Genomic DNA, 24549 nt, shown 5'->3' on the forward strand with positions numbered 1-24549 from the left:
GTCAAAGCTTCTTTTTTACCTAACTAACTTTCAGCATTTGACTGCTTTTGGCAAAGGAAAACAGCACTCAAGTTAACTCAAGTGTAAAAACTCTGCAGGAGATTATACTCGGGGAAAATAATTAAAAAAATGGAGGGAGATGGAAAATAAAAAACTGACACCCACTCACACATCAATACATCGATAGATCAATGTGTGTGTGTGTGTGTGTGTGAGTGAGTGTGTGTGTTCTGTACACCATTTCAGCAGAAATATATAAATAAATCTGTAGATAAACAAAAAACCAGAGGAAATGGAAAAGCAGATAAAAGACTTAGGTTTCACCACGAACACGCACACATTTACACACACACATACGTGACGCACACACACACACACACACACCTGGCTGAGTGATGCTACCCTGGAGGGTGGCTTCAATCTGATGTGTTTAATGTTGACGCTGGTGGCAAGAAGCACACACACTCACCCGCTGTTTCAACCTGCCTGTCATTTCATTTCATGAGACCTGATTTACTCATTTCATTTATTTCATTTTTTTTATTATTATTATATGTGCAGCCATTTAAAACGCTCAAGGTGTGATGCAAATCCCCGCGTCTCTGACAGCGAGTGCGCTGACTGAGGATTCATCACGCCCTTCAGTGCCTTTCACTGGGATGGCAGAGAAACCCTGTACAGCCACAAACTCAGTTGTGCCACATTGTGCCGACCACGGATTCCTGCTTGGCTGGGTGCTTTAATTGGCTGCACTGCAGGCTGTCAAACTACTGACTACTGACTTGAAACCAGATTTGGATGTGGTCTCTCTGACAGCTCCTGAAAAAACTAATCGTGGCTGTAATATCATCCCTGTTTGAAAATCAGTTCATTTATTTAATGTAATCGTGCTAAACATTACAGTATCAACCTCTAGGATTTGACAGAAATCTATTACTCCATATGCTGTCAGTGCAAGACTGCAGGGGAAAGTCGATGTGAAGATGTAGCATTAAAGTGCATCAGGTCATGAGGTCAATTTGATTTCAGTGTTTTCAGTAGTTTTCACTGTCAAAAACAAAGTGGGCCTGATCCTCAATGCTGGGCCCTTCTCATTGCCGTTTACAGCCAAAGTTAAGCATACTGAAAGCTGTCCCCAGTAACTTTGGCTCAAGCAAGCGATGCAGATTATTGGGAGTCATTTTCCCATCAAACCCCTCCCTGGTGTGGTGTGTTCAGGTGCCTTGCTAGCAATGCGAAAATCTGGAAGATTTAGATTCAGGAAATGCTTCTTTCATTAGTTTTGTCAAAATGTGTGAAACTTAAAATAAAAACGTGTCTTTCTAGAAAGGCCTAAAGTAGAAACAGAACAAGTCTTTAGGGGGCTTAGAGCACTGCATGATGGGAAATATCATATAGGGATTTGCATATTGCCATGGGGACAGTGGTGTTTCAGTGACTCCCTCAGGAGCTCAACCTCCCTAAGGAGAGACAGAGTCCCCGAGGCCAACTCTGTTACCTTTCCCTACGCTGGGGGACCTGTGTATGTGTGTGAGTGCATGTGGTCGATTCATGAAGTTATTATAAAGAAGTTATTAGTTATCTGAGTCAAGGGTAAACTTTTCCTGGGAAAAAATGGCCTTGTTGACGAGGAGGGAAGTAATTCAGAATCATTAGAAGTCAGCTAGTCAGTCTGGCTATATGTGCACACCTGTGTTGGACGTGAGCCGCCGGTCCAACAAGCTCATCCAGCGACAAGGTCTTCAGATCACTGGTCACCTGGGAGAGACACAAGATGACATCCAGGTCATTGATTAATGATTATTATTAATGACTAATGATTGCTAGTTTGTTATTGACATGAGGAGATAATACCAAGTAGTTTAATCTGTGTTACACAATGGTCTTTAAAGGGAAAAAAACAATACTGTAGTGACTTTTCTGAGACATAACTGACTGTGACATTTTCAAAGGGAGTTGCATTTTCACCCTAATACAACCTTGACTTCTATTTATTAATTAGACCGTGCTCAATAAAGGCAAATCATTTCGTAGAAAGTGATTTTCTCAAGTGCTGCAAACTGTGATGAAGTTTGACAGTCCACAGGAACAGAGGTGTTAAATGAGTCCCTGACTGATTGCTTGGAATTTGCATCTTGATGACCATGGCGACATGACATGATGGTGCGATGGGGGAAAAAAAGAACAAGAAATGAAAAAAAAAACTGTGTGCAGGTGTATAAACAACTGACAAAAGACACAAAAATGTCTGCTTTCTGCTTTGCTCATTTTGAAAACAGAGCCAACTGCACAAAATCTAATAAGAAAGCTGACAAAATCAAATATAGAGGGAAGAATGGAAGATGAAGTTTGAAATACGATTACCCTAATGACTTAAAAATGTGGCTTTCCTCTTTAGGGATTTAAAAATAATGCATTTAATGCGCTAAGAAGAGTGCACACACACACAGCCTCATGTTCACTGTCAGGTACAGTACAACTCCCTGGACTCAGATAACCCCTGCTGTTCCACTGCTTGCCTGTCTCCGTCCTCTGCCACATGGAGGATGGGTGGGAAATATCGGTGAGCACACTTATGGTGAGGTCAGTTCAAACTGTGCCTATGCAAAAAGACAACATAAAGAAAAATGCATGTGAACCTAGCTCAGGAGAGGGCTATGGTGGCCAATTGCACGGGACTATAAAAAAGAGGGACTGAACAAGCAGACATGAAGTACAAGAGGATGGGACAAAGAGTTGAAAAGAGAAAGATGCAAGGACAGAGAGACATAAAGGGTCCGACTTACAGAAAGAGAGGCAGGGGGCTTGGGAGAACGAGAGAGAACCGGCAGTGCTGGTGAAATATCGGCCACTCTATCGCTGTGGTGACAGGGGTCACTCTGGGAAAAGGAAATCAATGCTGACAGCAATGACTCACAGGTCAACACATAGCCCCGTGTGTGTTTGTGTGTGTGTGTGTGTGTGTACTTTAGGTACAGGTTTGTGTGTGTGTTTTAATTATGCATATGCTAGTGTTAAGTATGAGTACGTCTGCGAGTGTGTGAATGCAAGACATGGGGCTGGAAACAATAACCTAAATGTACACAAACGCATTCAAAAGAAGAGCTGGTGTGGATGTAAACCTTCAATCCCTTATATGTTAAGTTAATATTTGATGCATGATGCAGGCAGACTGGCTACCTTTATGTCTGCCAAGCAAACAAGCTGCTTTTAAATCACGTCCCTCTACCTCGTTCTTGACTCCACTGGCCAATCTTTACCCAAAAAACAAACTCAAGAATCGTACAACTGTGTGTGTTAGAGCACAGAAAAAAACTAAAATCTATTCAACCCGCTGATTCTAGCCTGAAGATGATTTTTTTTTCCATACTGTACAGCACGTTTCAATAATTAAAATAAAGTGGGTTTAGTTGTGTATCTCCAAGGTAACACACATAAAGACACAAATGCTTTTCTCCCCCAATCACAAAACATTCATAATCCAATGCAGCTGCAATGTGACAATGAGAAGACCTGGCATTCGTAGAGGTCAATGGCTAATATAGGTAGGCTGTGTGTTTGGGAGTGTCAGTATGTATGTATGTGTGTGTGCGTGTGTGCATGCCTAAAATACCCTTGGGTTAGCAGGAGTTACGACCTGCTTTCATTATTAAGGTGAGTAGTAGGCTACGTTATGTATGCCTAAACAGCCAATCCATTCATTACAGATGCAATCCCCTAAGTACATGAATAAGCACAGAGCCTACTCCCTCTCTCTCTCTCTCTCTCTCTCTCTCTCTCTGCCCCTCTGAACTGTAAAGGAGACAAAATATTGGTGTGATGCAGAGCGCTTTAGATAAATCAGAAACAGGAGCAAATTAATAATAAGGAATAAAACAACATTAGCTGATTAAGTATGTATGGCAGAGTGGCGGGTGTAATTTACAGGCAGCTGGGTTGGGTGTCCGGAATAAGGTCTCATTACAGATCTCACAGTGTGTGTGTGTGTGTGTGTGTGTATGTGTGTGTGTGTGTGTGTGTCCATCCCGTTAGCAATCCGTCACCAGCGATCTCAGCTTTATGAAAAGGCCTGCAATCTATGATAATGAGCCCTGTGAAGGTTATGACCACGGTAAACTCATTTGTTAGAGGGAGGGCTTTCATGTGTGTGTGTGTGTGTGTGTGATACAACCACACCATTAAAGAGTGGTGTGGAAATATACTATTAAAGTAATGGTCAAAATCGGCGGAGTGCGTGACAGAGAGAGAAACGAGTACAAGAGCGAGAGAAACAGCGAGCGCATTACACGGATGTTGCATCACATGACTTGGTTTTCTCGCTGCGTTTACAGACAGACAGAAAAGGCATATGCAACTCATTCTTATAGGAGGTGCTCCGTCTATAACAAGCAGCACTGATACTTCCAAAGTGATTACATCTCAGTCTCCGGTAGAGGAGACAAGCATGTGGAAAATAGTCAAACAAAAGCTGTCACTGTGGGTCTGTTCACTGTTAGACACTGGAGGAGAGACAGCAGTGGCGGCAGATGCACTGCAGCATCAGCTGTAGCAGTAGAGGTACTTGTAGTCAAAGTCGGACTGGTGATATTGAGAGTAGAAATGGTTGCAGTACTTCTACTATAAGAGGAAGAAAGGAGGAAAACTTGAAGCAACATTCACAGAATCGGTTTGCCTCCTCTCCTCCGCTGTCACTGTTCTCTTCCCTTTCCCCTCTGCTTCTACTCTTTTGTTTCCAGCCTCCTCGCTTTCTCTTGTCTCCTCCTGTCTCATCCACTTGCCCCCTCGCCCACGCCTCCTCTCTCCCCTGTTTTTTTCCTTCCCCACCTCACTTTCGCTTTTCTTGCTTCTTCTCCATCTGAAAATAGCCCTCCATTTACGCAATCATTCCATTTTTCCACTCCCCCCCCATTCCTTTTGTCTGGAGCTAGGTCAACTGAAAGCAACAGGGGAGAAAAAACAAAAGCGGGCACGCGTGTGCGTGAGTCACCAGATCACAACAGAAAGCGAGGAGTGAAGAGAAAAAAAAAACGGATAATGCGACTCACAGTGATGGTGACTGGACGGAGCACGTCGGCGTCTTGTTCTGCTATGTGAAAGCTTACATGTTTAGAGGGAGAGTGTGCTAAAAATGTGGGCTTTAATTTTGTCCAGAGTGAGCTTGATGCGAGCGTAAAGTGATGCAACTATGACGATAGCAAAAACACACACATCTGCTGCCTCACATTCAGGGCTTTCTCTGAGCCATAAAGACACTGTATGGTATCAAAATACACTTGATGAACCACACAAGCTTATTTCATGTTTTATCCTGCACTCTGGCAGCTTCTTATGGCAGCTCCTGAAAATACATTTGACCTGTCCGCGTAGTATGCAGAGCAGGCGGCGTATTTACAACATTGTTGCGAGTCTTGATTGTGAAGGGACTCAAGTGGTCAAAAAGTCATTATGTTTCAAATTCTACTGGCAGCAGCTTTAAAATCTAAAATTTCCTGACGCACCAATCCAGTGCAGGGTGACAGGCAGAATGTAACAAAAACCGCACTTAAATTCATTGAGGAGACATCATGGCAGATGTCTGCCTGGCTTATAGATTATGCAAAATATTTCTACACGTGGGCTTTTAATTTTCAAAACTTGGCAAAACTTTGTCTCAGACAAATAAAAGGTAAATGAAAAGAATTAGCATACAGGTTCGAGAGCCACAGTCATCGCGCTGCATCAGATGGACTAGTTACAGTTCCATCCTGTGGCTGATATATTAACAAAGGTTTACAAGGGCAGAGCACTACATATGTAAGTTTGGCCTTATGGCTGACCTTACAATGCACTTAGTATCCTGTACAGGGAGTAATGCTGCAGCCACTCCTACAAGCCATTTATTCCAGCTAACGACCGTCAAGCACTCATAAATCAGCATTAGGAACCTCTTTCACCCTCTCTCTCTCTCTCTCTCTTTCTCTCCCGCTCTTTCTCGTTTAGTGTCCCCTCTCTTTGGCTCCCTCCTTTCCTCTGATATTTTCTGTCTCATTCTCCCGTGCTTCCTTGTCTTCGCCCTTGTCCACTCATTTTTACATTTTGCCTCTTAGATTTTACATCTTGGATCTTTAAACGTGCGACTCCCATCATCCCGCTGACCTCCTCTCTGTCTGTTTGTCCCTTCCCGCCTCACCCTATTTTTGCTCATCTTGTTCTCCTCTCAAATAACCTCGTCTTCTTTCTGTCCTCTCCGTCTTCCTTTTCTTCCTCGTGGTCATCGCCATTTTCCACCCATCCTGCTGTTTATGCACTGCTTACCTCTTCCCATCTATCCTCTCTCACCCTCTCCTTCTGAAAAATTCCTTTCCCTGCAGACGACATCCCTGAAATGTCTATCCCAGTATTGGCACCTCTATTGATTTTAATTAAGCTAATTAGTTCATTATTTGAGGGATCAAACGGGGGCATCCATTACTGCATAGAAAGGGAGTGAGGGCTGGGGGGGGTAGGGGGCAGTGAAGTTAATATGGTAATGAAGACGATCAATTATCACTCACAGCAAAGTCATTAACAACAACATTAGCATAGTCAACCATCGCAACCCTGTGACCTCTCGTGCTCTCTCTTTCTCACTCTCACTCCCGCTCTGCCTCCAAGCGGCTGCTACACAAGCAAATGTATGTGTGTGCGTGTGTGTGCGTGTGAGACAAAGTGGAGGAGGGGGTGATAAAGGTCACGCAGTTCACAGACTGTTTTTAATGCGGACCTGAATTGAGTTTCCACCTTCTCTCATTGACTTGAGCAGAGCAGTCACTACTTCACAGGGTTAGCCAAGTTTGGAGCAACCGCTGCCAAGGCATGAATGGTATACAGGCTAACCAGGCTTATTCTGCTCTTCATCAGTTCTAGCAAATAAAGCAGCAATAATAGTGCTGAATGCTGAAAGAAAGGACCTCGCTGAGTTGCTGCGGGTATGCATGTATTTGTGATGTGGAAACAGATTAAGGCTTATCTTAATGCATCTGCACAGAACGTGTGGTTGAGGAACTAACCAAGTGCATGAATTCAAAACGTCGAGGTCACTCTGAAAAGCTGCCTGTTTTGTTAATTCCACAAAAGTTCCTCTTTTGGAGATCAAGACGGTTTCATCCAACAGCTGCGCCATGACTTAGAGCGCTCTTTTATGTACTGTTTGGTTGGACTACAGTCAGGGGAGCAAAATGGGCCTTAAGAGTGCTGCTATGGAGGGTGCTCCACATGACAGGAAAAATTATGTTCTCATTAGCGTGGATTAAGTCATGAGACCAATTTTCTCATTTGGTTCTTGAGCCTTCAGATTTTAATAGCCCCTGTTCTGTCGTTTATGGGGAATGTCATAAATAGTCACTTTGTGAATCACACACACAAAAAAAGTGGAGGCTCTCATCACAGCTGGAGATATTCCCGGCACTCAGTTCGCAAATTTGTAGTCGACACTTGTTATAACCTATTTGTTTTTCTCCTTCAGATGGAAATAAGACAAAAGAAATTAGGTCTTTGTTGTTAACCCTCTTTTTAAAAACAAGGAACGCTAACAAGCGTAGCAAATGGGATACTTCCAATTTAAGCCGCAGCACAACAGAATAGCACACATCCCTAACGATGTGTTTACTAGCGTGAGCGTTTTGACTACGTCTGGTATGGTAATAATTTGAGAATTGTGTGGGAATGGTGAGATGGCAGGATGAGTGGATCAAAGAGAGGGCCTGTGATCCCAAATGATCCCTGCTGATCTGTTCTGATCTACACTGATCCCCCTCAGGCCCTCACAGTCTCCCATGCTGCCCTGCAGGCCAGGGGCTAAACTCTGGGAATTAAAAAATCTACCCGGCAGACCAACGACACACACGGGCGGATGCGGACGTGTGCGTACAATGCACGCACGCACCAAAAAACACAAAATGTGCAAAAGTGCAAATGCATATAAAGACATATCAACTGATGATTAACACAGAGGCGCCAAGACCCAAGAGACAGCGGAACAGAGGGAATAAGACTAACATCAGCGTCGTGCGTGTGTCCACTAGTTCAGGTCTGACCTCTGATCTTTCTTCGTACCATCTGCAGCTCACTGTTAGTGCGGCAAAAATATATTGACATGAGCTGACTTATTAAGTTTGACCCAGGTTATTTAGGTTTTCCTAATTATATGTCTCAAATTGGAGGCGTGTGCTTTATTCATCCTCCAACTGTCGCTGGAACCCAAAGTGGGCCAACAAAAGTGTCCTCAAGCAAGATACTGAATCCCTGCCAGCACCAGCAGTTGTTCTGTAGCTGCCCTTCTGCCTTTGACCCGCCTGGAACAGCACGAGTGGAAAAAAGCATTTCTACAGAGATCAGTAAAGTTCCAATTTTATTGCATTATGTGATTATTAATCCTTAAGCTGCCAAAATGACCGTCCAACGAGAGCATAACCCAGAAGATTGAAGGAAACGACTATGAGAAAGCTTCCCAGAAGTTTCCCAAAAAACTCCTTGGCACTCGTATTAATGCTTTTTATTGTAACCGAGTGACACAAAGAGGGTTCAGCATTTTCCGTTTCTTTTTCACTACTCGCTGGAAAGCCAGTTAACCGTAGAAACTGATACTGGCAAGAGCAGCACAAGGACTGGACGTCCACATCCTGCCGCTAATACGGAGTCTGTAAGTGAAACAATGTCGTTCCATTTCTTTGTGATTTTATTGAATTCAAGAGCGATATAGAAATATAGGCAAAGAGAAAACACAGAGAAAATGACACTATAGGGTTCAAAAATAAATTAAAATACAAGTAAAATAAGAGTAGAAAAGAGGCTGTGTTGTAACTGGGACCAACAATGCTATTTTAGAGTTCAGCTGCCACTGTGACAACCAACAATACATCTACATCCTCCATGCTACATCCGTCTGCCAGTGGATGATAGATTGACAACAGGCTAATTGCAGCAGTCTAGAACAGAGAATACAAGCCTTGGATTTCATGATATTATGACCACAAAACAAACTCTGTTTAGTGTCCATTACAGTTCAACCCTATTGTGCATCAACAAGACCATACACTACGATTCAATCAGACGTTAGCCAAGCTCCTATTACAGAGCTCATTGCGTCGTTTACATGGTGGAACGGTCCATAAGTAGCTCTAAATGCTCTTCATTTGATTGGATTTCACATTATGGACATCAGAGCAGAAACACACTGTTGTCCCCTGACTATCCTAATAGACTGTTGAGTGAGGCGGTCCATTTGTTTGTATTTGTTTACCAATCTGGACCCTGAAAACATACAAAGTAAAATAAACAGACATTGAGAGCGTCGTTTAAGACGAGTGAAAATGGAGATTCAAAAGCTCAGAAGATGGGTCGATAGCACGGTAACGAACTATTATGTTCCCCTCGCGCTGTGTCTCTTGGCTGCCAAAAGAAGCTGTTCTTGTCACAAACGATAACAAAACTGTGCAACTGGATGAACTGAAGGACTCTTGGCGACTAATAGAATGTCATTTAATCAGCTTTACACCTCACCTATTCCCTCTAGCTGTATTTTTTTCATTTGCAAAACAGAGCCATATAAATTGGTAAAGTGCCTAAAATTCCATTACTCATAATAACAGATCTGAAAACTAACTAAAGTCCGGCCATTCTCACTATTCAGTGGGCACGCATTATGCTATCATATGCAAGAAACATATATATTGGATAACCTATTCAGCACAGGCATCTGAGAAAGCCCTGTGGAAGAGAAACTGCATAGACATGTGCAGTATTTTTTGTTGCTAAAGCAGTGCCATTGAAGAAAATGAAGTTTTAAATTGATGAAAGTTAAAATGGACAGCTTTGAATGTTGAGAAATGCAAAGCATTGTATTACAGTGACCTTTGTGACCAGTGTAGAGAGCACACAAAGCTAGCCCTCTGACCTTCTCCATAATAGCAGATAAGTACTTTGATGTATAATAGGCCATAATTACTTTTCTCTGTGCAAAATCCACTCAGAAGAGCGAATATTGATGGAGGCTTGGCCATAACTGAAATGGAACAAAGCCTTAAGGTCACTACATCAAGTGGTGACGATGTCTTTATAGTCCTGTCTTGCGTTGATGCAATCTTGAAAAAAAAACTTTTTTTTTTTTAAATGAAAGAAAAAACATTTGGGTAGAGCACGTTAGCATGCAGCCTTCCACCTCCAGTCTGCTACTGTGATTTCCTGCAGAAAATAGTTGGGCCAAAAACCTTAAAATATAGCCACAGAGGACCTTTCTCTGCTTCACGCCTTTTTCAGCCAACATGCAGCTTATCCTGAAGAGTTCGCTGTATCTCTAACACCAGGTCTCAACAAAGAATTTTTGCTATTATGCTTAAAACGGCTCCATGCTCATCCTAATTGCTTTTCTATATTGCCATTCGTCTATATAGTGATATTATTCTGTCTAAACAATGTGGGATTTTCATGGATTTAACTGTGAACCCTATTCAGTGTGATCTCCACTGATTGGATTCTGTAAAGTCGAAGAGGCCTTGGCCTCGAGTACTGTACACAAACAAAGGATCTTGGAGACAATGGTACCACAGAGTAGAAAAGAAAGCCATGAGCTGTTGTTCTCTCTTTCGCTCTCTCCCTCTTGTTTTCTCTCTTTTGAATACATTCTTACCACTGTCCTGTTTATTTATACTTTGTATTTGTGTATAGATGTTGCTCATGGACAGACACTTCATTCCATTGACAAATGCTGCTCCACTTGATGCAGAATACCAAATAAATGTCCCCGGTTTAACCAGGAAGCTGTGAAACTTGGTGGATTGATTAGGTATTCCACACATGTGTACACACACGGGGGGAAGTCATTGCTATCTTCAGGTTGTAGGTTGTAGTGTGGGTACACTGGGAAATACGAAAGCTCTTTATGTACTGAAACCCTCTGTCATAGACACTGTATTTCCTGCAGATGGTTTTCCTGAAGAAGCAAATATTTATTAAGGAGACAAATACCATAAAGATGACAGCAAATTTGTTTAAAATACAGGAATATGAAGGAAAACAATGATTCTCCATCCGGGCCAATTACTTCATTAAGCCAAAATGCTTTAGAGACGTTTGTAAAACCTTACTTCCAAACTATGATCAGAGGTGCATAGCCGCGTTCCACAATTGGAAACCTTGTCGTCAGCCTCCTTCTGCAGATCCTCAATGGTCTGAGCCAGCACCTGGTTCTGGTCTGCGAGGTCATTCACATAAGACCGCAGGAAATTCACTTTCCTCTGCAAGAATAACAGCACAGCAGGATCAAACAGTGGTTTATTTTCTCTGTTTTAACAGGCCGACAGTAGAACCAAACAGTTTCTTTTTCTACAATACAAATTGTTTTATTTCAGTCAAATCAATGACAAACTAAAATTCCTGTTTCAAACATGAGAGCAGTAAACACATAATTCGTGCATCAAAAATTATGCACAACTTGGGTCACTTAGAGAGAAAATCCAGCAGCTTTGCCTAAGAATTACACTGATATACAACTATTTTGTACTAGCTTCGTATGCTCTGGGGGAAACATAATTGCATTTTTACGAACATATGAACACAATATTCATAAGCATCTGCAAAATTTTCCCTGGCACGTGTTCATTTGTTTTCCCCTACAATTTCCACTCATGTGGACTGTGATATGTATATTTATGATTATGTTTAGGCAAATAAAACACATGGTTGAAGTAAGGGGAAGATCGTTGGCAAACATGAAACAAAAAAAAAATGTTTACAACACGCTGGCTTACAGCATGGGAAGGGACACAAAAGCCAGTCTTTGGTGCTGAAAGCAAGCACTAAACCAATCCATCCATCCCCAATTTCCTCTCTGCAACTTCTCACTGTGCTATAACATCACACTACCTCCTCCACTGGGGCCAAAGGTTGCCAACGAACATAAATCGCTATTGCAAATTAGTTGCCATATGAACCAAAGAGACAGAGGTGCATAGACGGTAAGTCATCTCTCTTGGCAAATCAGCGTTTTTTGAAATTGACAGATTAGAGGAGCGAGATGCGTAAGTTCCACAGGAATCATCAAACGTCAAAGTATTGTCAGCTATCACTTTGACACCACTGAATGAGCACAAAAACAGGAACTGTACGCCCCCAATGATGAGCTCACAAGGGAGACATGAGAGCTCCCCAGACAGACTGGGTAACAGAATCTGAAAATGTATGTTTTCATTTTATTTTTTCCACCTTTGCGTCTTTCGGGTACTCCCTCTGAGATTAAGAATATGGCCTCGCAGGGAGATGCACGGGAGGCTGTGATTCTTTCACTTTGTGACAAAAACACACATCTGAAAACAGCCAGCTGTTGTGGCGATGGTGACATTTACGGCTGATGGCCACGGGCTCTGGTTACGCCGCAACAAGCAGCCCATGCATTTTTAACGCCCGGAAACGAGAGCAGCAACACCTTGCTTTTGAGGGAAGTTGAGATATGTAATAGCCTGAAATGGCATCGTCAAACCTGAAGATGCTTTTACATCAGATTTACGGCAGAGTGTTCGCCTCCTGTGGTATATCTTCACTCGCACTGCTTTAGTTTAATATCACATCCAGTTTACGCACAGGCTTGCTGCTAGTAGGACTTTATAGCAGGAATGAATTTCCTGCCCTACTTTCATCAGGAAGCATCACGTTCACGAGGGGTATTGAATCGGTTTTGAAATTTAAAACATTGTTTTACTTTCTGAAACCTCTATGACTCGCCCTGCCAGACAGGGAGGTCAGATACTCTTGGCTCTCATACAGCTGCCCACCTAGGATTCACAGTGGATGACCTCTGAACTGTATTATTAGAAAGGAATACTTTATGAGCAGGCAAGGGTACGTAGTTGGTCAGGGGTTAGGGCAGGCTAAGACACACGTTATTCCCTGTAGCTGCTTTGTGTCTGGAAGAAATGCATTTCTAAGTTTGCATGTTATTGTTTACAAAAAATAGGTCACCCGAACATGCTCCACAACTGACTTAATACATCAAATCCTCACAGTTCTTCTGTACAGCCTTTCAGGTCAGTCTTTCATCTAAAAACTTGCCTGTGCACTTGTTCTTTAAAATACAGGTAGCCAGATAGCGTGCTTATACAATGATCGCAGCTCTGATAAAAGGGGGTGCCACTGAATTTCAGAATTATTTTGCCTTAGAGGAGCACCTGTACATCTGTGTTCATGAACGTCTGTCCCCTACAGCCAAAAAAGTCAACAAGCGGTTTATAACGTCCCCTGACGCATAATATAACACTGATGTATAGCTTCAGGGAGAGTAACTTTACAAAGATGGTAGATGTGACAGTATCTAAGATAACATTCTAAGGTTGACATTGGATTTTAAGCAGTGGAGCTGAAAATGCATCCATTATATAAAACTCAAACAATCTTTGTTTACTGTTTTCCTGCAACAGCCATTCAAGATCACTGCACAAGCATAAGAAAAAATACTTTATGTATACTTTATATGAATTCTTTAATTGGGAGTTTGTCCTAGTGTTTAACATATAAGAGAACATCATAAACCTACAATGGGTTCATGGATGAATGGGCATTGTGTTTTCAATGGACAAGCTTTATGATTAACCGTCCACATCAACCTTTAGGACTTGGGAGCTCTTGGGTTCTAAACACATAACCTTGTTAAAGAGGGCCGCGACTGGGGCCGGCTGACCGAAACCCATCTCTGAAACCTTGTTACACTTGCTTTGATGCACAGCCCAGCTCACACAGGCTACATTCTGCAGCTAAATGATGTCACATGACAATCTTGATGATTAGAAACCTCTCTTTTTTAAATATGAGTGTGGATCTGTGTTCCTGATCTCTGCCGCTCAGATGGAAACCTAATGCAATTTGCCACCTGTTACAAGTGCTGCGGCTTTATGAAAGCAACCCTGCGCTTCCTCCTGTCATTTGTCTGACAAGACAGAGGTCATCTTCTGATGGCCGAGTCACGGTGGACAGGATGCTCTTTGATTTGTATCGGATGGATGATAACCTAATGACAATAGATGCTGACAGAAAACTACAAATCTTGTAGAGACTTTAGGTCTGAATGGGGTCCTCAATAATGCTCTTTGTAAAAACTTAATTTATGCTTTTGTCTGGACCCATTTTTGTCTGTAACCATAAATGGTTACTTATGGAAGCTGCAGAACATCCCCACTAAAATGAGCGTTGATTTAGTCACAGTATCAGTAAGGATTCAGTATTTGACGTCTGATCAGATATTTAACATCACTGTATCCTTACCTCACAGGAAACAAACACACCAAAAGTCAATTTGCAGGAAACATCGGATTATAATCTTTTTTTTTTTTTTTTTTTTTTTTGGTGTGAATAGAGTTGCTGAGAAGTGTTACGGGATGGAAGATTTACAAAACGGCCCATTGAACGACGTCTCATGAATTTTCAGCAGAATGTATATCACATGTGAACTGTTAAATGACTCGGTAATGGTCATAATGGCAGCGGTGGGATTCGAACCCACGCCTCCAGAGAGACTGGAGCCTAAATCCAGCGCCTTAGACCGCTCGGCCACGCTACCGATACGTATGCATACGATACCTCTTAACATTGACTCACCTGCAGCAGTTCCTCTCGGTGTACACCTGTGTCCAGTTCTAGGCATCGCAGCCTCAGCTCGTGAAGTCCTTTGAACTCGTTTAGAAGCTGCTTGATGTTGTTTGTCTCAGTCCCGGAGCTCTGGATGGCAACTTTCAGCTCCATTTCCCCAGAGAGAGAGGTGAGGTTCAAAGTATCACTTCCGTGACCCGACAGCTTCGACCTTTCTCCTGACTCTGTTGCTGTCTTTTGGCTCATAGTTGTGCAAGTTTTCAGCAGTGCTCAAGTAAAGCAGCTGCGCTGATTACGAAACAAACCGCAGGCTTTAAAAAGATAACAAGCTAATACACATAATCCCGTCGTGTCATTCTGGTTAATTCTTGCACAGCTTTATAGTTTACATGATTAGACAACTGTAGAGAAACCTGACAAAAGGCAGTTGTGCGTTTTGAGAGCTTGTAAGACGTTATCTGTGTTACTTTGTGTGAATTACCGCGGCCGGACCAACAACTTGGTCACTATGCACCGTTACTACAACGGTGGACTGTGAATAAATTATTTTCCATTGACATCAACGTTTCCTGTACAGTTTGCCGCTGCTTTGGCGCTGTATGCTCTGATTGGCTCATTCTGATCATTGGCTCCGTAATGGTGACGATTCTGCACACCATTGGTGAGTTTTCTTTAAGGGGCGGGGTACAACGTTACAACCCGGAAATACCGTTTGTTTTCGTCGTATCAGGGAGGATACGTCGTGTTCACCTTTCCCCTGAAACGAAATGGGTAAATATATCTTCGTTCTGATGTTTAGCGAACATTCAAGTCTGCAGTATTTTCTTGTATACACGCATATTTCCACACGGAGCTAAAATCGGGCACGTCGGCTTGTTTTAAAACCAATGTTATCGCCTTCTTGTTGCTGTTAAGTGTCGGTGTTGTGTCTCTAAAGCAGCGTTTGCTGCCTTTTTTCTGCATGTTTGCATCAAAAATCAAATCGATTGCTGATGTCTACCGGTGTGAATAGTGCAAACGGTTCACATGGCCAGCTGCTGTGAATTCGTATTCATAAGCAGTCATCTCCAGCTATGTTTACCAACCGCAACTGTGGATGGTAACCTTGTGACAGTGTGTTCCTTCAAGAGTATGTTATACTGCTCCGCACATAATTCCATTATTCCCCTAAATAATCAGTGCCAGAGATCAAAACCTTCCACATTGAGATTCAAGGCAAAGTTGATCTTATTGATTTTCAAGAGACTACTCACTTCATTTCTCTCATCCCAATCATCGCTCCTCTACTCTTATCTTTCTCTTGGTTATATCTCTCTTTTCCAGTGGCTTTGACTGCACTGCTCTTGCACACTCTGCCAAAACCTAATCCCCACTGTGATTATCACATAATGCTCTTGCCTTATTATCAAAATGGAGCAGATTTGGGTTTTGTTGTTGTTAAAGACTGATGGGCATGGGCTAAAAAATTAAGAGACAATGTCATTATGAGGTGAATGTGGAGCGGCTGATTGCATGACATTGAAGTGTAGGCGCGTGCCTCTGGAGCTAAACACTTGGTATAATGAGTGTGTTTTTAAGGGAGTCATTGAAGTTAAATTGGGCTATGAGCTCACTCTGGGGTCATAAGGTCATTTTATACAGTTTCCGGATGAAGGCAAGTGATAAAGGCAGTGGGGTTATCTGTGCACTTATTTGGAAAAAAAATTCCACCCTAGATGGATTAGCTATATATATCATTTAACAGTACTTCCACTATTTCATTTCTAGAAGCTATAATCAGCAAATATTAAGCATATTAGTGATTAAATTACTACAATCAATTCATTATTTAATATCAGTTTATTTTTGGTCATTTCAGTGCTACACTAAAATCCATAATTATAGGATTCATATAGAGTCATAGAAATGACAACTAGCTTTTATTACAGTTAGGTGATGAGGATATTCTCTAAACATCCATGTGCACAATTAAAAGCCTGTACCTCAGATTCAGTTACATTTTTTTTTTTCATGTTTGCAGAGCACTAGCTGTAATTTGTACATTGCTAGAAGGCTTTTCAGGGCGTCAAAAATCTAAATCAAGACATTAAACTTGAAACTGAGATGAGAATGTAACATGTCAACATGTCATTAGGGGTTACAGTTTGCAGCACCAATCCAATTTCCCAAATCATTCACCAATTCACATCGAAGATACATTTTGAACAGCACCATCTGTACAGCGGGTTTGACTGAGCAAACTTTTAGTCTTCTTACAGTGGCCTTCACACTCTCGTAGATTTTACTGGACACAGAAACAGCTTCCCCTCAGTTTAGAATTTTCCACTCCCACAGACATTTTAACCGTTGCACAGACTTTAAAAAAAAACAGACAAAGTGTTTTATATTTTATTATGCCAGTGTTTTTCATGCATAAAGAGAAGCTAAGAAATGTGCTGATCAAATATTCCTCAGTATAACTTTTTCTATTTGCATGAGGTGAGGCCCCAGTGATCTCTCATTGACTCAAAAGAAAGACACAACTTTAGTTTTCCCTTTTATTAGCTGTTCCGCTTTTTCTTCCTCGTTCATTGTGCCTCTCTGCCCTCTAAATGTTTCATTACTTTTTAAGTTGTTTTTTGCAAGCCCCTGTACTTATTACTCATACAGCCTTAGCATACTGAACCTTCGTACTCATGAAATCAATTAATTCTCTTAAATAATTTACCTTCTGAGCAAACCAGATTAAGCAGAGCACATTTTGTGTGTGTGTCAGATGTGCTGCTCTAACTGATGTGTATTTTTTTTTTTTTTTTTTTGTGTTCAGGCATTAACTTGGCCCTCGCCCTATGGTGCGGAGGAGTCTTGGGTGATTAGAGAAAGAGGAGAGCCTTGATAAAGCATTAGTGTGTGACGCACACACACACACACACACAGCCTGAAGACCCCTCTGTGCATTTGCACACATTCATTTTTCATGAAACAGACTCATAACAATTAGTCTGGTTACCGCCTGGGTAATCTTAGCGTCCCCGTAATGCCTGTGGTCTGCTGTATGACATCACTCTCTTAAAAGTTCTAAATCTGACATTCTCATCCGTTTTCATAGTGAGGACATTAGCAGGCCACGGCTAATAGGGCCGCACTCGTTCCTGGCGAAAGAAGGGCAATAAAGTGAGGGAGCGGGAGAGAGAGAGAGAGAGGGAGGGAAAGAAACGAGACGGGAGTGCTCAGAGAAATAGGTTTTATTCACCCGAGCTTTTACACAAATTAATTTACATGAGCGAGAGAAGAAAATGTAAAGTTGTAATCCGGCATGCTTTGCCAATGCGTAGCCTATTTCTCGCTACAAGCATCATAGAAAGCCAAGTGAACGTTTATGCATTATTTCAGCAAATATATTATGCTAACAACCATAGCTAAGTGCTTAGGAATTTGAGCACTACGCTGCGCCAGGAGCTAAATCGAGACTTTTGGACACACACTTTCCAACTGGCATGGAATGATAGCCCTGTGTGCCGCTTCGGAGCACTTGTCCGCTGCAGAAAAAGCAAAACGCAATCCCCCAGAGATATTCCACCTTCCCAGCATCCCTCAGCCTCTAGTCCCCTGCCCTAAACACCTCTCATCCCCCTCCCTAGACGCCAATGCCAAGGTCAAGAAGAAAGTGCAGCCTTCCTCTGTCTATAGGCTATTCCCTAGATGCCCGCACCTCAGTATGGCTGAGCCGTATATGCTTCAGGAATGTTCCCTCCTCCTTTATTGTGACCGCCAGTCTCAAGGTCAGCTCCTACGGAGAGGTTTGTGCTTATCTGTTTTTCCCCTCCCTCGGTTTTCTCCTTAGCTATCTTTGCCCCCAGTTTTTTTCCTCCCTTCACTGTATCAGTAGACAGTAGTTCAGAGCTCCCAGCTGGGGGTTTCATGACGTGCTGTCTGACGTGTCTGTCTCTTTGTCTATCGTCTTTCTGTTGGGTAGCTGTCATTACAGCCCGTTGTCTAGTTTTCAGAGGATCCAGTGCAGCTGCGAGGCTTCAGTCTGATGCTCTGTACACAACTGCTGCCGCCTTCCTCACACTGGTCGTGGCCCCTTTGCCTTGAAGCTATGTTGCAGCGTGTTCCCTGTTAGATTGGATATTGTTGCTGTTGTTATCTGTAAGCTATGGCCGTCAGCCTTGAGTCAGTGTCTGAACAAGATGCACAAGCTCAGGGTACAAGGGGAGAAAAAGACTCATCTGACCCGAATCAAAATACCCTTTAATATTCTCAGGGAGATGTTTTTAAAGCATTTCATACAGCCCCAATTGAAAGGCAAGACCCCAGACTTTTCAGGCGATTCCCTGTTGCTTTTCATCGAACTCCTCTAACCTGCCCTCTGACTCTGTCGGTTGTCCGCCACCGACTCTCCAAGAGAGGGCATTTTGTCTCCAGGTCGGTCGGTTGGCTGACCCGCGAGAGAATCATCAAGTCAATATATCTCATCAGGTGTGTGTGCGTGAATACATCAGAGCGAAAGAGTCCGTCTGTGTGTATCGCTGTATGCTGCAGTGTCTGTCCTCTAACGCACCCCACGCCAGCACTCTGTAAATACTGGCATTGACTGTGACTTTTGACTATTACATAAGGAACATGGATTTCCAGCTGTCCACGGTAAAAAACCCTGTAAATTCAAATGCTTAATTTTTATAGGCAGCCCGGCATTGACTGAAGTGTCTGCTTGTTATATATTTGGCAAGTGCTGCAAGTCTGAAGGGAAGCTGTCAATAGCAATCCCAGCTATTGATATGGCAGTGGGCAGGAGATGTTACTTGGCCCCCGACTCCGGCATCCCTCTGATCCCTCTACATCATAATTACATTAATATTGACAGACCCTTGACAATAGTCACATTACTATTGATAGGTGGCTGTCAATACCGTGTTTCCCCAAATAAAACATATTCATTCATAACTTGTAAACTGCTCGATAAAAGGCTTTGAAAAGAATATTGGACCGGCCGGGTTTACTCTCCCGAGAGGGCTGCTGCTGTGACGGGGATATCCACCACCTGGCTGTGTGTGTGTGTGTTTCTGTGTGTGTAACTGTGAGCTGATAGATTAATTTAGCGGTGTATTAGAGTGCTGCATAGATCTACCCTTGACATACATGCATAGTCACACACACACACACACACACACACACAAACACACACAGGGACATAATCTGCACTTTCTCCCATCAAGGAAAAACTTTCAGATTAAGCTAAACAAATGGAGCCTGTTTATTGGTTACCATACACATTCAGACTACCTCTATTTTTTTTTTTAATCCAAACTCTACTTCCATCACAGGCGAGGTTCTAGTCACTAAACATGGCAGCATTTCAAATGCAGCTCAATGAATTTGTCACACCTGCTTACTTCAGCGTGAATTCACTCTTTTTTCATTCATTTGCTAATTCTAACTTAGTTGGACGGTGTATCCCGGCTCTATTGAAACATCCTGAATACACAGATGGTCCTGTGCGCCACAGTAAACCCGAGCATTGCCACCGCACATAAGAATGTTTTTTTTTTTTTTTTTTTACCTCCTCGAGAAACGTCTAAAGTGACCATCATCTCTCTCTCTCTTTCTGTCAAAACTGCCATATTTACCCGGCTGAAATCTCTTTTAAAGCCTCGTGACAAATCCTGTTCAGCGAGACACAAAAGCCACTGTCAAAAAAAGGCCTCTCTGTCTCTCTCTCTCTGTGGGCCTCTTGCTCTGTCTCTCCCTGCGTTAGTTAGTCTCCCACTTCTTAAGCGTTTCATTTGAGGAAAGGGCAGATAAAACCGGGGGAACTGTGAGCAGTTTGGAAACGTGTGCGGCGCAAAATAGCCCAGACGTCACAATTGTGAGATCCCATATGGAGTCGACTCTAGGGGGAGGAAAATTGTTCCACATTTGGCAGATGTTTACGGTGTACCAGAGACTGTGCCGTTAGCCTAATCCCTAGTGATGTGATTTGTACACACACCCCTATCTCCAGAGGGCGCAGGCACCAAGAGCCCCTGGGCTTCGCCTCCTCTGTGTATGTGTATGTGTGTGTGTGTGTGTGTGTGTGTTGGATTGTGTGTGTTTATACACTGGAGAGAGTAGTCTAAGACCCCCTGCTCCTCTGCATTGCGCAGCTCAAAGGTTGCATTAAGGACGGGTTTTACATGTGAAAAGTGATTTCCGCTCCTATGTATAAAGAAAAAACAACCCTCCAAACAGGATGGGCCTCACCTCTGAGGCTTCATTCCTCCAAACAGCCTAGCTGTCCTTTAATAGTTGTGCCTCTTTATATACTTGGTTCATGACTTTGATAAATAAAGTATGCCGTTACGTGGACGTCAGTAAGTTATTTAATAATGTAAAGTCATGAGACATTCAAGTACTTGATCTGTGGCACTTTTTGGGAAGGTTCAGGGTGTTTTTTTTACGACTTTCTTCTTAGTTTTTGTAGTTTGGCCATCATTGGGGATAGCTTTTTACTCTCCTGTTCCATTTGTTTAAAACCATTCTGATCACTTATAAGGGTGCCCTTGAACACTTCAGCAGAAAGCCATATCATGACATCAAGGAAGGATGTCCTGACAAAACAAAAATAAAACCCAGGCTGTAAAAATAGTCCACTTGTGAAAATCCTGAAAAGCATGATTACCGCATATGTCCTTGTTTTTTATGTTATTCCAACAGGTTTGGAAAGCGAGGACAATGAAAAAAGGACATCAGGAAGTTCAGGTCCAGAAGCTGACCCGCAGACCCCGGTATTGCGCATCAGCCAGCTGGATGCCCTCGAGCTAGACTCGGCCCTCGAGCAGCTGCTATGGAACCAGTTCTCCCAGTGCTTCCAGAACTGCCGCCCGGGTCTGCTCACCCCGCTGGAGCCTGAACTGAGGGCTCTGCTCCAGCTGCTCCTGTGGAGGTTCACTCTGTATTCTAGCAGTGCCACTGTGGGCCAGTCTTTACTGAGCCTGCGCTACCACAACACCCTTTCCTCGTCTCCCCGTTACAGACCTCTGTCCCGCAGGCAGAAGTTGGGTCTGGCCCTGCTCGCTGCAGGTCCGCGCTGGCTTCAGGAACGTTCCCACACTCTGCTGCTGTGCTTGGGTTTGAATGCAGGTGGGCCCTCATCTGAAAGAGACGGTAGTTTGCTCCAGCAGGGCCTCCGCAGTTGCCTGAGCCTTGTTTCTAGTATCGCCCAGGTCGCAAGCCTCGTCAACTTCCTCGTGTTCTTAAGGAAAGGTCGCCATCCTGTCCTGGCCGAAAGGATCATGGGAGCTCACGCGGTTTTCAGCAAGCCCAACGTGGCCCGGGACATATCCTACCAGTACTTGAACCGCGAGCTGCTCTGGCACGGCTTCGCCGAGTTCCTCATCTTCCTGTTACCGCTGATCAATACGAGGAAAGTGAAGGCAGCAGTGTCTTCGATTGTTTTTGGGGCAGGAAGCGCCGATGGGGAGGGAGCACCGCAAGGGCAAGAGGTGTTCAGAGAGTGCGGACTGTGCGGAGAGTGGCCGACCATGCCTCACACGGTGGGCTGCCAACATGTTTTCTGCTACTACTGCATCAAAAGCCACAGCATTGCAGACGCTTACCTCACCTGCCCCAAGTGTGGCGCAGAGGCAGGACAGCCTGAGCTGGTCAAGATGCAGGTGGAGATGATTGGCAGGTGATGATGTGAGAGTGAGACTCATTGAAAGTAGCATGGTGGTTCATATCTTTATAGCTGAACAAATGGAATACACACATGCAGCAAACAGACTCATAACTGACCCCAGTTGTATGATTATGAAAATGTATCTTAAAGTTTAACTTATTTTGATTAAAACTTTATAAATAATTAACCATTTTCACATAAAGATATTTTGTAAAGACAAAACAGGAAGTATGAAGAAAGGGGTTCAACAGTGCCTCCTCTGTGCGCATTCCTCCCTTTTGGAAGATTTACACAGTAGTCGTGTCTGAGTTTATGACAGGACTTCAGTCTTTATGATGTCTGTCTTTTCTGAACACACATCGACCCTCTGTGTTTAATGTATGTGTGCATATATTGACAATCGTCTGCCCCTTTCGTTTCTCCGGCTGGACTTTGGACAGAACTATTTGTCTTTGGTGCACTGGACAGACTACAGAGAACCACACAGAGCATATATTTGATGAGTGAACGTGTTGATTTATGCTCCAAATTGGCTGTGTGTTAGTGCGTGTGTGTGTGTGTGTGTGTGTTTGTTGAAATGGGAATATTTGTTCTGATGAAAAATGCAGAAAGTCAGCTGAATAAATAATGGGAGGAATTTCTGATGCCTCTCATCATGGCCAAATTAGCATTTGTTGTGTATTTTGTGCCTAAATTGTATTTCAACATCATTAAAATTGATAGAGTGCTACCTCTTGGGTGTTTATTTAGTTAAGTGGAGGAGAGAGAGATGAGGGAAAGTTATAACAATCAGCACACTTCTCTCTAGACAGGCCCGGTCGTTCTAACTCCCATTATCCGTTTTCACAGCACCCCAACATGCTCAAGATCAAGGGGGCAGCCGGGGGCTTGGATTGACTCTCACACACACACACACACACTTGACAGCCAGCCTCTCTTTTCCCTTGGCCTTTCTCTCTTTTGCTGCCTTTCCATCTCTCTCCCTCTGTAATCTCTAGGGCCCTCGCCCCTATAAGACTGTAGTAAACTGTACCAAAACCCTGGCAGTCGTCTCCTTCCTCGCAGGCGAATTACTCTCTAATCCCTGTAATGAGTCCAAAGATGCTTATTTATGCTGGAGTTAACCTCCACCAGTGAGCCCAGCCCCGGGCCAAACGCACCCCAGCTGAGTGAAGCCTTTCCTGGGCTGACAAGAGAGGAGTCGGGGGGTGGGGGGGGCTACCTCCCACCTCTCCTTCCCTCCCCCTTCCTCCCCTCTCCCACTCTGATCACTAGGGCTTAATTGCTGATTGCCGAGACGATCAATCGGAACTGCAGGCGTGATAGAAAGCCTATTGCGGAGAGCTGGTCTTAGATCTGCCGGCTCGGACAGACGTGCACACACTCGCACTCAGATGAGGTTAATGTTTCTGTTGAGCAGAGAGGATAAAGCATGAAATATTTGTCCTCGTGAGGTGCATGAATGCCCTGAAGAATTCTGGGTCGGTGTGCTGGCTGATGTTAAATTATTTATATTACTGACCGACGTGATCTTTATTTCTCCTAGAACTTCCAAAGGACTGTAGAGTATATGTGCCAGAGTATGTGTCCTTGGTGTTAATGCAAGGCCAAGATTAATGAATTGTATGGTTTAAAGCGCATATAAAAGTATTGAAATAGCCCCTCGTTGGATTAAAAGAAAATGTACACCTTGAGGTGGGGGTTACAATTCTAGATGCTGATTGGTTTAGACATACTCAGGGGTCCCCTCTCACATCAAGGACATTTTGACTAATGAAACCTATAGCAATGCATATAGAATAAAGCCTGAGACAGGGAAGTGCATTTGTCAATATTTTATGCACTACATTACATTAATGTACAGCAAGTCTCGGAAAGCGAGATTAAGGAGATGTTTGAGATTAGGGATGCATATATGATCAACCATAATGCCGCAGGGACTTGTCATTGTCTTAACATTCAGACCGACTTACAATCCAAACCTTTTTGCAGATATTACTCTACAACTCTAACTGAAGTCCCCAATCCTCAGGAAGGAGAAAGATAAAGAAGAAACAGTGCATTAAAGTCTATTAATTGAGTTAGGCCGTGGATTGAATTAGTTGGAAGTTGGAACAGGGCTCTGGACTTAAGGAAGGTAGCTAGGGCTCCGTTAAGCCTATCTGTCTTTGGATCTTTTCTAATTCACAGGCTCCGCGTGGAGAAGAAAAAGAGGAAGAAGCCCAGATTCCCAGCGGCTATGCAAAGCAATCTGCACATTCACACGCAGCCATTTAGGGAGCAAATTGGCCCTGTGCCCCCTCTGACGAAGGTTTTAA

The 24549-nt window shown here is 43.3% G+C and overlaps 1 protein-coding gene and 1 non-coding gene across 2 annotated transcripts; one reads left to right on the plus strand and one right to left on the minus strand.

Annotated features, from left to right (window-relative positions):
* Positions 1 to 14481: 14481 nt before the first annotated feature.
* trnal-uag lies at positions 14482 to 14563 on the minus strand. The gene has a single exon. It is a non-coding gene; the product is annotated as a tRNA-Leu (tRNA).
* A 759-nt stretch (positions 14564 to 15322) lies between these two features.
* pex2 (peroxisomal biogenesis factor 2) lies at positions 15323 to 22885 on the plus strand. The gene is made up of 2 exons (XM_041961642.1): positions 15323 to 15363; positions 21268 to 22885. Exons 1-2 carry the CDS (start codon positions 15360 to 15362, stop codon positions 22245 to 22247), a joined length of 984 nt encoding a protein of 327 aa, XP_041817576.1. The 5' UTR covers positions 15323 to 15359; the 3' UTR covers positions 22248 to 22885.
* The last annotated feature ends 1664 nt before the right edge of the window (positions 22886 to 24549 follow it).

The sequence above is a fragment of the Chelmon rostratus genome, chromosome 20, assembly GCF_017976325.1.
Source record: "Chelmon rostratus isolate fCheRos1 chromosome 20, fCheRos1.pri, whole genome shotgun sequence".
In the NCBI taxonomy this organism is placed as follows: Eukaryota; Metazoa; Chordata; class Actinopteri; order Chaetodontiformes; family Chaetodontidae; genus Chelmon; species Chelmon rostratus.